At 42.1% G+C, this 15,128-nt stretch overlaps 1 protein-coding gene across 4 annotated transcripts in view; it reads right to left on the bottom strand.

The window, feature by feature from the left end:
- The window catches only part of kcnip4a (potassium voltage-gated channel interacting protein 4a), a 117,762-nt gene that overhangs the window by 99,170 nt on the left and 3,464 nt on the right, over nt 1–15,128 (bottom strand). The window contains exons 2-3 of one of the 4 annotated variants that reach the window (XM_035647943.2): nt 5,755–5,840; nt 4,798–4,940 (exon numbers count right to left, since the gene is read on the bottom strand). The exons of 2 other annotated variants lie outside the window; for them this stretch is intronic. In XM_035647943.2, the coding sequence (XP_035503836.1) occupies nt 4,798–4,924 (127 nt within the window). In that variant the 5' untranslated portion in view covers nt 4,925–4,940; nt 5,755–5,840. Of the gene's footprint in view, nt 1–4,797; nt 4,941–5,754; nt 5,841–15,128 lie in introns of those variants that run through there. One more of the 4 variants, XM_035647980.2, reaches the window with a different exon arrangement.

The following is a 15,128-nucleotide window of genomic DNA, read 5'->3' as shown; positions in this document are numbered from 1 at the left end:
TAAGGTTTTAGGGTTACCGTTGGAATCAGGTTGAGGTTAGAGTTGGGGTGATGCATTTAGTTGTGATGTTAAGGTTACAATAAGGTGTGCCGCTACAGCCTTCAAATATCTGATGACGACAGTTAGGACGAGGAAACAACAGGGGACAGAGATACTGTCAAGAAAGGAACGCCATGAATTGTATGTGCTTCTCTCGCTGTGGCCCAAAATTTGCGGGGGAGGTTTTCAGACTCGACCGCAAACTTTAAACATGAAAGAAAGTCCTAAAGCACAACAACGACAGCGGCATGAAGCAAAAACTAGGCAGGGACAGATTCACTGATGGGATTGCAGCGATGCAACCAAAGCATTAATCAGTCAAAAAAAATTCAACAGGGGGGGGCACACGTTCTAATAGTGGAAAAGGTGAGACTGGAGCCCTGGTGACAATAACAAAGGAAAGAGTTCTTTTTCTTTTTTTAGTCTGACAACAAAAATTGATTAAGCAACACATGCAGCACATTGAATTTTCAATTTTCTGGCCACTTCCGTTCTCTTTGAAGGACGTGACCCTGAATCACAATCTCAAGGTAATGAGATTCTGCTGATTTTTTCTTCAGGTCGGTGAAGCCATGCAAGGCAGAGAGGCATGAAACAGCATGTCCAGATTGCATGTTTCGCTTTGCATGTCACTCCTGCTAGGGGTCTCCAATCTTTACTCGCCAGTGCACCTATGGCAATGCCCCCTCCCCTACCTGAAAGAACTACTCCTGAACTACCCCACTGACCTCAACAAGATCCTTCCGCTCTACAAACTCAAACCGTCTAAGCTGAGCACCATGGGTGATCAGGCATTCTGTTCTGCCGCCCCCCCGTCTATGGAATGCCCTACCTGACCATCTGAGGGCACCACAGGCAACAGAGAGTTTTAAAAAAGGTCTAAAAACATTTATTTTACTTTTAATTAACCTTGCTGGCTGCTGTTTTATTTATGATCATATTTTCTATGATGTTAGCTTTTAATCTGTCTGACTAGCTTTTTATCTGTCTATATTGATGCTTTTACCCTGTAGCACTTTGAGATTTGTTTCTAATGTGAGGGGTGTTACAACTAAAATGCATTACTGGTAGATCTGAAGAAAGCATTAACTAGAAAGTGTAAAATGTGGATTAGCTCAAATTGGAGTTCATATGTTCTGTTTGGGTGACATAGCAATTTGTTAAACACGTGCATGATATTCACTGAACAAAACAAAAAACAAGAAGGAAACTAATCAGACAGCTCTCCGTAACGTCTGAATGGAGTACTTTGTGGAACATTTTGTCATAACTGAATATCCCACGAGTGGTATTTGCTTCCGATGAACAGATTAAGCCCCCACTCGTAAAGCTGAATGCCAGCTAAGCTCCCATATTCTCATTTTCCTGTCATATGTTAATGCTGTGCCAGTATCAGCAAAGATCCACATCCAAGCTTTAGTGAGTGCGTGTGAGGCCACTGAATCACTGCTGCAGTGCAGGCATTCAGAGAATTACGGTATCACTACCTGAGCGTTGAAAGACATGTTCACAGAGGGACTGCTATCTTGTAGGGCTTCTGTATTGGATTATATTGGGACTTTATTGGTGTCGATATTGTGCCTATGCCTGCACTTTACATAAGAGTCAAATGTAAATATGATGAAGCGTGGTAAACAACTGCAGTATGTTGCATTATGAAGAATCCACATTTGTCTTCTTTAAACATCTGGCGATTCTGAGGCACTGCTACAGTAAATCATATACCTGTGCAATAATTCATTTCATCCAATATTCTTCTTACCCAATAAAACTCCTCCTTTAGATTGGCAAAATACCCTCATTATTTTCAAAGCCCCGCTGCTGAACTGCTCCGCATGCAGCAAACAGTATAGATCCTGTACTGGTCATCTATTTCTTCTGTAGCTTGCTGCCCTCTGCTGGCAGTAAAGGTGAGGTACAATGTTGGATTTGTACAATGAGGGGTAAATAAGAAAGAGAGTCTGAAGATCGACTGATTAATTGTGACAACAGCATCATCAAATTCCAGCATGAAATTACCAAAAAAAAGTTTAATTAAGTTCTTAATTAAAAATGTAACTTAATGTAGTCATCATAAGAATATAAGCTGTATGTGATACATAGGAAGTGTGCTCTGGTCTCCAGTACGGAGTAAAAAGTTCAGTTACATCTTTGTAATAGCTCTTTAACAACAGTTAACATGAATGAACTGTTTCCATAAATCATGTACCTGTAATGCACAGGCTCAAAAATGTAGGGACATGAAATACTTCATAACATCACTCTCCTCCGTGGATAAAACAAACTGACCCATTTGAGTGCGTCATAGAGACAGCAGGGATATGTAAAACACTTTCGGAGCAGACGTATGTCCCGGGGACACAACAATGTGGGCTTGTGTATTTCTAGTGACACCTGCTTTAGTGAGCGCGCTCATTTTCCGGAGGCTGCTCCAATATCCGGAGGGCGCTACTGCCACCTGGCAGGTTTAAAGTGAGATTATCTGCAGGCTGGGAGGTTATTCTGGGCAACACCAGGGAATTATGTTATTAGTTTGAGACGCCAAACTAATGACGATAAAACCTATGACTAAAACATATGCTGGAAAAACAGGCTTCAGATCCAAATCTGTTAAATTTTCATTATCGTGCATTACCTTGGAGACTCTAATCCACAGTTTTCTTTATGCATGTTGTAAATACACACATTAAACAGAGAAAAACTTTGTGTTGAAAAAAAAAAGTTATTGCCTCAGCATAATCACTGCCTCTTCTAAAAGCTAAAGTTGTATGAAGATGAAGCCTCAACAGGGGTCATGGCATGTTTCCTAAGAAATAAGGAGCAGCGAAACGAATAAAACTGTCCGTCTGGTCCAAATGTGGCTCACAGAAACACCTGAGTCCCTGGTGCGGCTCCAGCTGTGGCCAGCAGCTTGCGTGTCATCGGCGGGATAGACTCAAGTGACAGCTGCGAAGGTGCACACGCACGCAAACACAAGCTGAGCGAGGCCAACCGAGGGGCTAAGCAAAAGAAGAAACAATGCCGATTATGTATTGATTAGACCTGCCCCAATGACGCCAGTCTAATCAATACAAAATGAGAAAAGCGGTGAATATGCATCACTTCGCTCACGCACACTCTTATTCATGACGAGAACAGTTGCTTCCGAGCCCTTCTGTCGTTGTTGTTGTTTTTTCCCCCTGCAGGAAAAATCTTCACTGCAGACGTCATTTAGGAATCCCTACAGTGAAATTCATGAGTGTTTAATAGCATCCTAAATCACACCAGAACACAAACAATTTGTCAACACGCCTGACAAGCACCTGCCATTTACAAAAAAAAAGCTCCAGGTTTAACGATTATGCCCGACATGTTTTGCGATCGAGATTTAACACAATCGGGGGGATTAAGGAAGTGTAACTAATTAATAAAACAGCAACAATGACAACAGATGCGGAAAGAGAAACTACAATCTCAATCTGCATACTTATTATAACCACTGTGCCATAACATCAAGATATGACTGAAAAACCTCCTCTCTCATCACCACTGCCTCAAGAAAACTAAAAACCAAGTCCAGACAATGTCAACATCCAACCCAAAATCTCAATTTTGAATCATATTAAAGACGAGAGAAAAAAAGTGCATTCAAATAATTTTACAACATGCGACAGGGCTCTTAATTCATGCTTGGATATATCTAAAAGGGATTTAATGACATTTGCCAGTGGCAGCCCAGTGTTTTCTCTCTGTACAGAGCCCTGACCTATAAATCCTTTTCTACTTTATACGGCTATATGGCCATTGTGAATATATAGCCTGAGAAGAAATCAATACTGATCTAGGTTCAGAGTGCATTCATTTTTCTCGAGCCGTTGACTGTGACTCGTGGTCCAATTGCACTCGGGTCATTCCAGTAAGATCATAAATTGCGTTGACTTATCGACAGTGGGAGCAGCTTTCGGACAGTACACTACGTGGCTTCTGTTCCATGTTGTGTGGGCAAAGGTCAGGCGAGAAGTACAGTCAGTGAGAGGATTCTGCTACACTACTTTTCTGGGGACATGTATTTGTAACTGATGTTTCCTAAACTTTCTTGTTTTCCCTTGTTTAGACATTTTCTTGCTGATTGACTTTCAGTTCACTAAATGCTACTTGTCCCCTGTTTTCTTATTGAATGTGATAAATGAAGCTGCAAGTACTTGATAAATACATCAGTCCTATATTCATTTAATCCACACTAGGCTAAAATAATCAAATTCACCAACAGATATGTTGATAATTTAAAAAAAGAGAAAATCATAGTTAAGTACATTTTCCATTCCACAGTAAAATGCTGATATTTAACTAGTGTTGGCTTTACAATCTCCTCTGCTGTTTGAACAGAAAGAACAAAATCAAAGCTGCTGCCTTCAGTTACAGATTGGTTCTCAGTACAGAGGGACAGGCGGGGATCTCGCTTACGATTCCACTGCCACTTTGATTAAATGGAAAACAATTGTTCATCAGTCTTTTCGCTCTAAAGCCAAGGTACCCTACTTTCCATTATTTTAAAGACACCAGATTTAATCTCCGGCCAACAGATTTCGTACCAAATCCATTTTTTTCCCACTGTCCTTTTTTTTGTCAACACAGACCTGTGAAAACCGACCCAGATCACACTTAGAAGTTGACCCAATATCTACCAACGAGAAGCACGCTCATGGAATCAATTGCCTTTGTTCTGTGTAGCTCATCTCTTCTGTCACAAATCTGTGTTGCTGTTTTGCTTTTTTGTACCTTTGGCGATGGGGGAGGCCCAGGTGATGATGCGCCGCACAAGACAGCAGTTGAGCAGGAGTTTCTTGGAGAAGCCATGGTGCTGCAGGTCCTGCCTCCACTGAGTCCTCTTGGTTGGTGAACACATGGCTGCTGGAAGCTCACTGTTGTGAAATATAGTGTGCCATCATTTCCAAAGACTCAAATTATGTGCAGAACTAGGCCTGATTATTTGGAAATTGTAAAAAAAAAAAAAAAAGGTCTGTGAGACTGTAGTAAATGTAATTATATATATTGTAAACATAGACATGATTATTATAAGCCCCAAAATTCAAATGATGACCTCTTAACAGCCTCTGGTAAATAAGTATCTCTAGCCACTGCAGCATGCATAACAAGTTGTCAGAGGTTGAGGCAATACAATTGAGAGTATATGCTAATTTGGAATGGTGTTTTTTTTGCCCCCAGTCAAGCGCGGTCACAATGAAATGCCAGACATTTCAACTTGCCCTTTTGGAGCTGGAAATGTTTGTCTGTCCCAAGCTGTTGTTTAAAGACAGAGCAGTATGGTTAAACTAAATACACCAGGCAGATCCTCTTAATGCAATGCACGCCTTAAATGATGCTTTGCTTATGACAATTCTCACACTAATATACTTTTAAATTCAAAAATCAAACATTCCGATTGTCTCCAAATGATCATCCCAGTGTAGAACAAACTGAATTTTAAGACTCTAGTAAATAAACCATGACCGAGTGATACCCTATCTCAGTCCTGCATGTCACAATCCCCCTGAAGGTCCCATTTCAAGAGAGCAAAAGTTTCAAACATCAACAGATTACAAATCATTCAGCTGCTCCAACTTTCATTTTCAGCTCATAAATGAAAACCCAAGTTTATATCCCTTCATGTACAGAAGTTTAGGTCCAGTGCGGAGGCTAACGGCTATCAACTGTCCCCCCTGACCATCACCTTACCTTGCAGGCTAAAACACAATGCGCCCTCTCTCTGCTTCCTCAGTCTGCCAGTGATCCTTAGGTTTCACACAAGCACTTTCCCTGAGCTGATCAACAGAGTGTGAAACGGGGTGGGAAGAGGAGGAGGAGGAGGAAGAGGACAAAGAAGAGAGTGAGGACTGCTCTGTGAAGAAGAGAGGGTGAATTAGTGAGAGGCAGATCTCCTTGAGGTTTGTTTCAAGATAAAGGACCATACCTTATGATTTATTCAACATATCAGAGGAGGAGCACAGAGTCAAAGATACTGGCGGTTCTGCATTCACAGAAGAGACCTTTGATTGTCTTCCTTGATCCTCTTAACACACACACACACACACACACACACACACACACACACACACACACACACACACACACACACACACACACACACACACACACACACACACACACACACACACACACACACACACACACACACACACACACACACACACACACACACACACACACACGCAAAACAACAGGGCAAATCAAAATCAATGTTTTGTTGGCATAGGACTCGAACTGAAGGGCCTTTGAAGCTATATTTCCCCCCCTTTACAAAACTACTTAAGACGTTTGGTTGAAAATGATGCAACCCATACCACAGCCATTACCGCATACACTTTACTACCCCGGATTTATAACTGCATTGTTAACATCTTCCAGAATATGTTGACCGTCAGCCCTGCTCACAGCCATCCTCTTATTTATGTTACACCTTACAGTATAGTAAAGTTTCATAAATGTATGTACATCGCATGGGAAAGGATTTGTCCCGGGTCATCAGCCAAATGGGCTTAAGCTTACATTTTATTGCACATAGCATTAATTAGCGCAGTGATAGATGACCACGCTTGAGGGGAGACAGCGGTCCTGAATCTAATCACTTCCCCTGAGATGAGCAAGGCACGTCCTGTACCCGAGAAGACAAAGGGGAGCGAGGACAGCGCCAGGAATAGAGCCGTCCTTCCCCGGCATGCAGAGAGGCACGGCTGATTGAAACGGATGAACAGATTGGTCGCGGTGTTAAGGCGCGATATGTGTCCCAGGGTTAGGTGAGCACATCCCGAGGTACATCCACATCCCGACGGGGGCAGGGCCTGAAGGGTTTGTCCCCAATACATTGAAGAATTCATATTTATATACATTTCTACTTATAAAATTTGATATTCAAGACCACCTCGGTCGAGGAACTAGAGTTCTGAATGAGAACATCCCTCTCCTTCTTTCAGTCCCTCTCTATAATTACAAACACAAAAACCTTGTTTCACGGTGCAGTAAGGATGTTTGATCATCGAGGGTAACAACATAACTGTTGTGTGAACAATGTGCGAGCTGACATTAGAGTCAGACAGAGACTGCAAAAACACGCAATAAGAATTACCTCAAAATGTACGTCGTTGCATTGCTTGACGTGAATCATCCTCCCTCACAAGGAGGTGGTTCAGCTTTGAAAAGACATACAAAAGAAAGATATCCTGTAAACTATGTGAGAAATCAGACACCTCGACAACTAACTGGTTCCATTATTTGCAAACTAACCCCTGCACAGAATATGTAGAACAGGAAAAGCTTCATAAGTCAGCTGACCTAAAACCAGCGAAGGTAACAACAAAACAAATACCACACTCAGCAAACTTTAATGGAATCATTCTGCAAAGAAAATTGTGTCTTATGACAAGACAAGCAACTAATGGCAAGACATAACAAGTGTCCTGAGGTGCCAAAGGGCAAAAACTCGGCATTTATGTCCTCTCTTAAAGGTGAACTCTGGCTATTTCACCTCAGTGCTGCGGGGCGTTTTTGGAAAAAAGCTAAAAGGAATATACCCAACCCTGCTGTCTCAGTCTAAAATGATGGAAGACACACTTTCACACGACAGGGTCATTTGAACCGAGCTCTGCATTTCCATTCAGCCTTGCAAGGATAACGCAATAGCCCATTACAGGAGCCATTACCCGTATCAAAAGGAGGTGGCAGCACAGCAGCATCAGCAACGTAACCTGAAATTAACTCTTTTATTTCCTTGAATGTTCCCCAGCACATTTATAAGTAGACTAAATGAACTTCCTTCATGACTCCGGCGTAATGTATTTGCTTGGAAAATGTGGCAGTGGAGTAGAGCTTTATTTATCTATATGTTAATTGATTTTGGGAAATAATATATCAATTTTGGCCTTTATATAATTATTGTTACAGGTTGTAATGAAATCCAAGTGAACACCTGGTCTATTTATAAATTAGAATGGCACTAATATGATGTGCCGACTAAACTTACTGTACTTTTTCTACTACTGACATATGTGAATAGTTGCACTCTATGCGAAACATCTTTGTGCTGCCAGTCTTCTTCTTGTGTCCTTTTCGTTTCAATAATCCTGCCATGTATAAACAATGTTTTCGAAAAAACGGACGGAAAAATTGCATTTTAATGTAAAATACACGCAGTAGAACAGCTACAGCAGAAACTTGTACAATATGCTGTCACAGGGTGGAGCCATAAACCAGAGTGCTCATTATTCTCTATTGCAATTTCTCGCGATGAGCAGCCGCTGCTGCTTTCCATGTCATCTTTCCTTTCCCGGCTCCGATGTCACGGTGGTCAGAACCCCTGTGGTTCGGTGTTAGCGGGTCAGTCACAGCATCGAGGCCGTCTCTATGCCTCGCTCCAACACACACACACGCTCGCACACACACGCTCGCACACACACACCATTTCCCCTTGTCCAATTTCTCACACACCCATCGTGACCTTGTCCCCCCAAAAGTGGCTGCTAAAATTAGCAGAATGCATGACAGGGAAACCGCCCTGTGGATTAACTAAACTGCAATGCAGTATTTACAGATGTGGGGACCTAGTCTCATATTGGTGAAGCACCGCATGCATCAGAAAATCTATTTTTCCATGTCTTTTCGAAATACAAGATCTCCATGATGGCGTTCCTGCAGGAAACCGAGGATGTTGACTTATTTATTTCAGATGCGCCGAAATCGATACAATCGCCTCTTAAACCATGTCCAAGTAAACTGATAGGAGGGAGAACATAGTGGCCACGAGAAATCCAAGATCAGTGTCAGATTTACAGATGGAAAAAAAAAGGGGGTGGTGTCTATAACTTCTTTATATAACCTTGCACGAAGTCAAGCCTCTAAGCCCCAGAATGCAACTGGTTTATTTAAATTACGAGCATCAACACCGTCCGTTGCAAAGTCTAATCGAGAGGCCACACGAGATAATGAAAAACGGGTTCAACACCGACCTAACATTCTTGCTGATACAATTATGTGTCAATCAAAGCATTCGTTCATTATCATGCTTCAATTATGCCGCGGTATTAATTATTGCACGAGTGAGTGTTCAGCACTTTCTTAACGGGGTAATTGACGAATCTCCTGGGAGAAGGCAACTCAGCATTTAATGAAAATGAAGCGTGCGGACAGTCCCATCGGTTCGCATTTCCTCGGCCACTCACACATTTGCTCCCTCGTCCACTTGTTAATGGACTGTGGCATCACGGCCAATGTAGCATCCCGTTTGAGAGGCGTAAAAGAAAAGATACCCAACAAGAACAAGTCAGCGTGTACGGAGACACTGCACTGGTGACCAAACAAACGCCTGGAGAGATTCAGGGCACTTTCCATGTAAGGACGCTTGTCCTGGGGGCAATGAAGCATTCAGAAGTATAGAGCCTATATCTGCAGGCTCATGTCGTGAGGTCACTTTTGAATTTTTCCCTGGGCTTACTCTCATTTTTGAACTCATCTGACAAAGGGCGATTTAATATAATCATACCGAAGATCAGGAAAGTCACCTGCCATCGAATCCATACTTTAATGTTCTGAAAAACCCAAGCCATGTATTTGAAAATATATCAAGATCACCTCCAACAATCAAGCCACTTCTTACTTGTTCCCCATATCAAACTTCGTCGATCCAATATAAATACTTTATCTGCACTCAACTACAGCATGTACAAATATCTTTTGATCTAAAAAGAAAAACTACAGTATGTACAAATATCTTTTCTAAAGAAAAGCAGCATAGTTTTTAAAAGCAAAAATGCTAAAAAGAAATATGTTTCCACCTTCTAAATTTATGAATTGAAAATCAGTCTTTTATAATAAAGAAAACCTTTGAGTTTTAGGTTGCTGGTTGGACTTAACAAGCTATTTATACACTTCAACTTTGGGAAATTGCAATGGGTATTTTTCACTACTTATAAATTATAGATGATATGATTCAACAAGAAAATAATTGTCTGACTAATGAATATTGATATTGATAATCCCAGGTACAACATGAGTCAACAACATCATTTTCTTATCAATTTGTCTATATTGACTGATCTGGCTTCATCTTGACTGTTGAGATATATTCGATTATAACGGTTACTGGGACACTTTTTGTCTGATTATCATTTGGAATGATATAGGCTGATTAATAACAGTGAATAGTGCCCAATATATTCATGAGTGAGAAGCTTATTCTCTTCCTCCTGAGGCATCATGTTTTCTCTGTACAACCACTTGGTGTCAGCCTTGCACACTGCATCGACGCCACGACGCCCAAACAGTTGTCACACTGTTCCTGGGATTTTCAAAATTGAATGTTAATTGACATGACATAGGGGGGGTGATCTTCAGATAATGGCTTAAGACACTGCAAATAAGCCTATTAACAGTCAATGTTATTCTACCTTTCATCCTGTCTATTTTCAGGTCCAGCTTCATTTACAAGACAATCTCAGGCTGGCATATGTCACAATCTCCAGTTGGAATTGGATATGTTTAGTTTTGTGTTGTTGTGGCAGTGCCATATAGGACATGGACTTTTGGTGGGACTGAAGCCCAGAATAGCCTGTTGAGCCCACCCACTGGGACTCGAAGGCAGACAGACGGACCCTCCAGTTGGCCACTTGTGCCGGGCCTGCCTCCACATATGGGCCTGTGTGATGATGTGCAGCTTTGACACCATTTCCTCTCGGAGTCCTTGGGAAGACTCGTCATACTGGACATACAGCGGATTCTCCGATGCCGTTTCATCATTTCATTCTGTTCAGTTATTATAAAGGCAACTCACTCACAGCAGAGTGTAATTTTGGGGGAGGGGGGAGATGACATAAAGTTCACAAGCTGGAAATGAGCTCAAAAGCACATAGTTATTCATCGTTTGTTGCTTGTTTGTTAAATGAGAATAATTCAGGCAGGCACAGTGATAAATACCAAGGATTACTACAGTAATTAGTGCATGTAAGATGATTTAAAGGGCCCATATTATGCTCCAAGCACCTTTTCACCCTGCCTCCATGTATATTTGGTTATCTGGGGTGCCAGCCCACGAAGAATGAAAAGAAAACAATGAGTCGTTGATTCGTGGTTTGGGTTGGCCGTGCAGACGGTCTGTAAACGAGCCATTCACAGCCCGGGCGTCAAGTGACGTAAGTTGACTCCTGCTACTGGGGCAACCAAGCCCCCAACCTGAGCAGCACCTCCCCCCTTGAAGTGCGGAAAAACAGATCGCGTCTATGCCATAATTTTCTCCCCGCAAGCGAACGACGACCGCGGGCATGGCCAAAAGATATATAAATTTTTGCTCTGTTGTTGGATGTACAGACCAACATGACGCCGGACTGGCAACCCATCTCTTTTTGACAGACGGAGCCTTTCCAACTGTCCGAGGCGAAGCCCTGGAGGAGGCAAATGTACGTTTTCAAGATTGTATGTGCTCTAGGTCTGGGCGATATGGCTGAAAACTGTATCATGATATAAGTGTTTGCGGCCGGCCGGCGTAGCTAGACTCACGGCCGGCCAGTGTAGATAGACTCGCGGCCGGCCGGGTCAAAAGCTTGTGTATGTGCCTTGTCAGGTGCGACTGTTGTCATGGGAGGGGGCGAGATGTGAGCAGGAAAGCGCTGGAATCGACCATAGTCTCACAGGGCTGTTTATACAGAAAGAGGAGGGGGCTGTTTGGCTTGATCCTTGAGGTGTTTTGACATGGAATGGCAAAGACGTGTAGTGCACACACCTGAAAACCAATGTAACTTGTGTAAAAGGCGGCATAATATGGGCCCTTTAAAGCCCCAGGATATCTCACCTCAGAGAAACACAGGCAGAAAGTGATGGCAAGTAAAATAAAGACGTGAAAGCCAAGTTGGCAACTGATCACAACCACGACGAAAACAGTCAACAGCAGGATCCTTATAATGATAAGAGAATTCAACAAATCAAAATTCCTTATTGGAGACATATTTTCATAATGTCACTGTTCAGTTGTTTGGAGCATGTATTTAAGGCATCTGTGAAGCTACCCACACAGAAACGCTGAAATATCACAAGCAGGTAAGTTTGTTTACGGACCCTTAATGTCTGAAAACTGTGAATCAAAGAGCCACTCAGATTTGGAGTCCCAAATGACGTCAAGTGGGGGAGCTCATCAAATTAGACCCCCCCCCTCGGAATCTGCGTCAGGTCTCCGGCCAAATATTCTGAACTATCTTCACAAACCGCTTACCCATTTTGGTCACAAATCTACAGATGCTTACACTTTGTTCATTTGTTGGTACAATAATAGAGACGTCCAAAAAAATAAGTAGTGAACAATTCACTAGCCATAAATGGGTATAAAATAAAATTAAAAATACGGTCAGATTAGAGTACATAAAAATATCACATCCTGCCTACCAGTGCTTTAACTAACTGAAACTCCTTTTGTTAGGGTGACAACAATTAAGTCCTTATAAAGATGTTAAGATAAAACTAATAAAGAGTTGAGGAGGATTAATAAAAATGTATTAGAAGTTCAAATATGTTATTCTTATTATCAGAAGTGTGCTTACAAAAGTTGCTCCACTTCTGTTCTTCACAGGTGCTTTGTGCACTACAAACGAACCAGACTTTTTTTTTTTCCCAAAGCACTCAGCTGAGCAGAGTTTCTTTTTTTCTTGGAAATGCGCTTCATCCTCCACATGACCTCGGCACGAACAAAAGAGAGACAGGTTTGCAAGCTAAGGGCCAAGCGTTGCCACCCAGCTGGCACCGGCCGTTTGGCACTTAATCCAAGGAAGTCAAATGGAGTGACTCTGTGGCATGAGCAAGCCTGCGGGTGGAAATATAAACATGAAAGATCGGTCCTCTCCTTTTAGCCTTCGGCGATCATAAACAACCACCTTATGCTACACCGTCCCGACAGTCGCAGCCCTGGTGCCGGTGGCGTGACCCTCATCTCACGAGTGTCACTACATCACAATCGGTCACCCTCTATCAATCCATCACTGTCTCGCTCCACCCCCTCTCTCTGTCCCCTGTATCCTCACCTTACACTCTATTTTCTTTCCACAACTCCTCCCCTAATTCTTCTCTGGCCTCGCTCCCAAGGCAGATGGTCCATGTGAGCATATGCTCCCCCCAACCCAATCTCTAAATATGATAAACAAACGCTTGATCCAAAAGCAAACAAAATCTGTCGGGGACGAGCGGGCAAGTTCATGGTGCAATTAGTCCCGGTTTTTGACTGAAGCCGGGCTTTTTAGCGACAGGTAGAGAGGAAACACAGGTGGTTCAAATTTTTTGTTCTGTTAAGAACATCTGATGTGCCAGATCTGGCAGTTCAACTGAGGATCTATTTATAGAAGGAAATTAAAGCTTGGAAAACAGATCCCATATACCGGTGGTCTTTGTTGATTTCCTGACGGCAAATAAAAAAAGCCTATGGAAAGTCACAACTATTTTGTAATTTTTCACAATGAAAAAAAAAAAGTCAGGCCTCAAAAACAAATTTAATTTTGATAAATGTATTAGTATAAGTACCTGAAATTGTCAGGCACTCTGTAATTTGGTCTAATAACGAATCAAACAACAAATCACATCCCTTGCAGAAAAGAAAATGTCAGATAGGTGATATTGAACTGTCTGCTGTCTGTCAAGACTTTCCTCTGAAAAGCTAAGAACAAACTGGGCTCTGCTGACTGAAAGATTTGGAGCAGTTCCTTCAATCTGTACCTTTGCTTCGCTGTGATCTCAGGACCACTGGCTGACAGATGCTGAAGAAAAACACACACACACACACACACACACACACACACACACACACACACACACACACACACACACACACACACACACACACACACACACACACACACACACACACACACACACACACACACACACACACACACACACACACACACACACACACACACACACACACACACACACACACACACACACACACACGTCGGTCATTTTGTTGCCTTAAAAGCTCCAAAACTGAGAACTAAGAACAGGCTAAATACACCAGGGTTCCTACAAGTCCTGACAGTTCTTAACTGCACCATCTGTGTTTTTCCAGAAAAGGTATATATATATTCTATAAGTAGAGATGTAACGGCATGAATATTTAACATCATGGTTAAAATATGATGAAAATGTTAAAAAAGTTTAAACCTTTCAAAAGAACGGCTCATCCTTCTTTGTTTTTCTTGAAAAAGATCCATCTTGTGCAGAGATGTGCATGTTTTATTCTGCTTGACAACATAACCACCATGGAACAGTCAGATTAAAAAGCCGTCCCTCAGCACTTTTGTAAACGCAAAAACATGCCCATGCTTTCGGACTATACTTGTCTGGTGCGCTGTCACCGCCTTCCGCCATGTTTACTCTTGAGACATAACAAACCCATGCTTGGATGCTGCAACTGCGTCTGGCAGTGTTTACTGTGGTTTTAATAATCAAAATTTGAAACGGTAGAACTCACCGTCGGGTATTTCACCATGGATTACTGTGAAACCGGTAATCGTTTCATCCCTATCTATACGTTATCATAAACTATAATTATCATCCCTATATGAATCTCACAGAATCTGTTACGTTTGTTCCAACATGCTGCCCCTTATCAATATTCAAAAATAAAACTGCAGCCACTATCAGATTCTGAATAATCCACACCGAGATATTAATGACTCAGTGGTAACATTAATAAAATGATAAATGCAAATGGGGTGTCGCAATCAGTTGCATCCAGGCCAAAGTACATAACTCACTTCACTGTCTCGAACATTAAAATCCAGATTCAGCAGTCATGTCCTACATATTGATTATTTCAGAAAGGCTCTTGTTTGTTCTTGTTTGTAAAGTCATGCATATGCAGATTTTGACTGAGACTGTGACCTTCTGGAGCTTTACGGCTACACCCTATGCTTGCAGCTGTCTGGCCCTGCATCACGTACACTCACCAATCACTTCATTAGGAAGACCATACACCAAAATATGTTGGAAAATTTCCTTTGACATTCCGAATCCGTGTTGATATGCTTGCATCACATTCTCATGGTCTCGGTGCAGAATGCCGC

Source organism: Scophthalmus maximus, chromosome 12 (assembly GCF_022379125.1).
Source record: "Scophthalmus maximus strain ysfricsl-2021 chromosome 12, ASM2237912v1, whole genome shotgun sequence".
Classification (NCBI taxonomy): domain Eukaryota; kingdom Metazoa; phylum Chordata; class Actinopteri; order Pleuronectiformes; family Scophthalmidae; genus Scophthalmus; species Scophthalmus maximus.
Note: the sequence above shows the minus strand (reverse complement) of the source record. Positions and strands in the feature narration are given on the sequence as shown.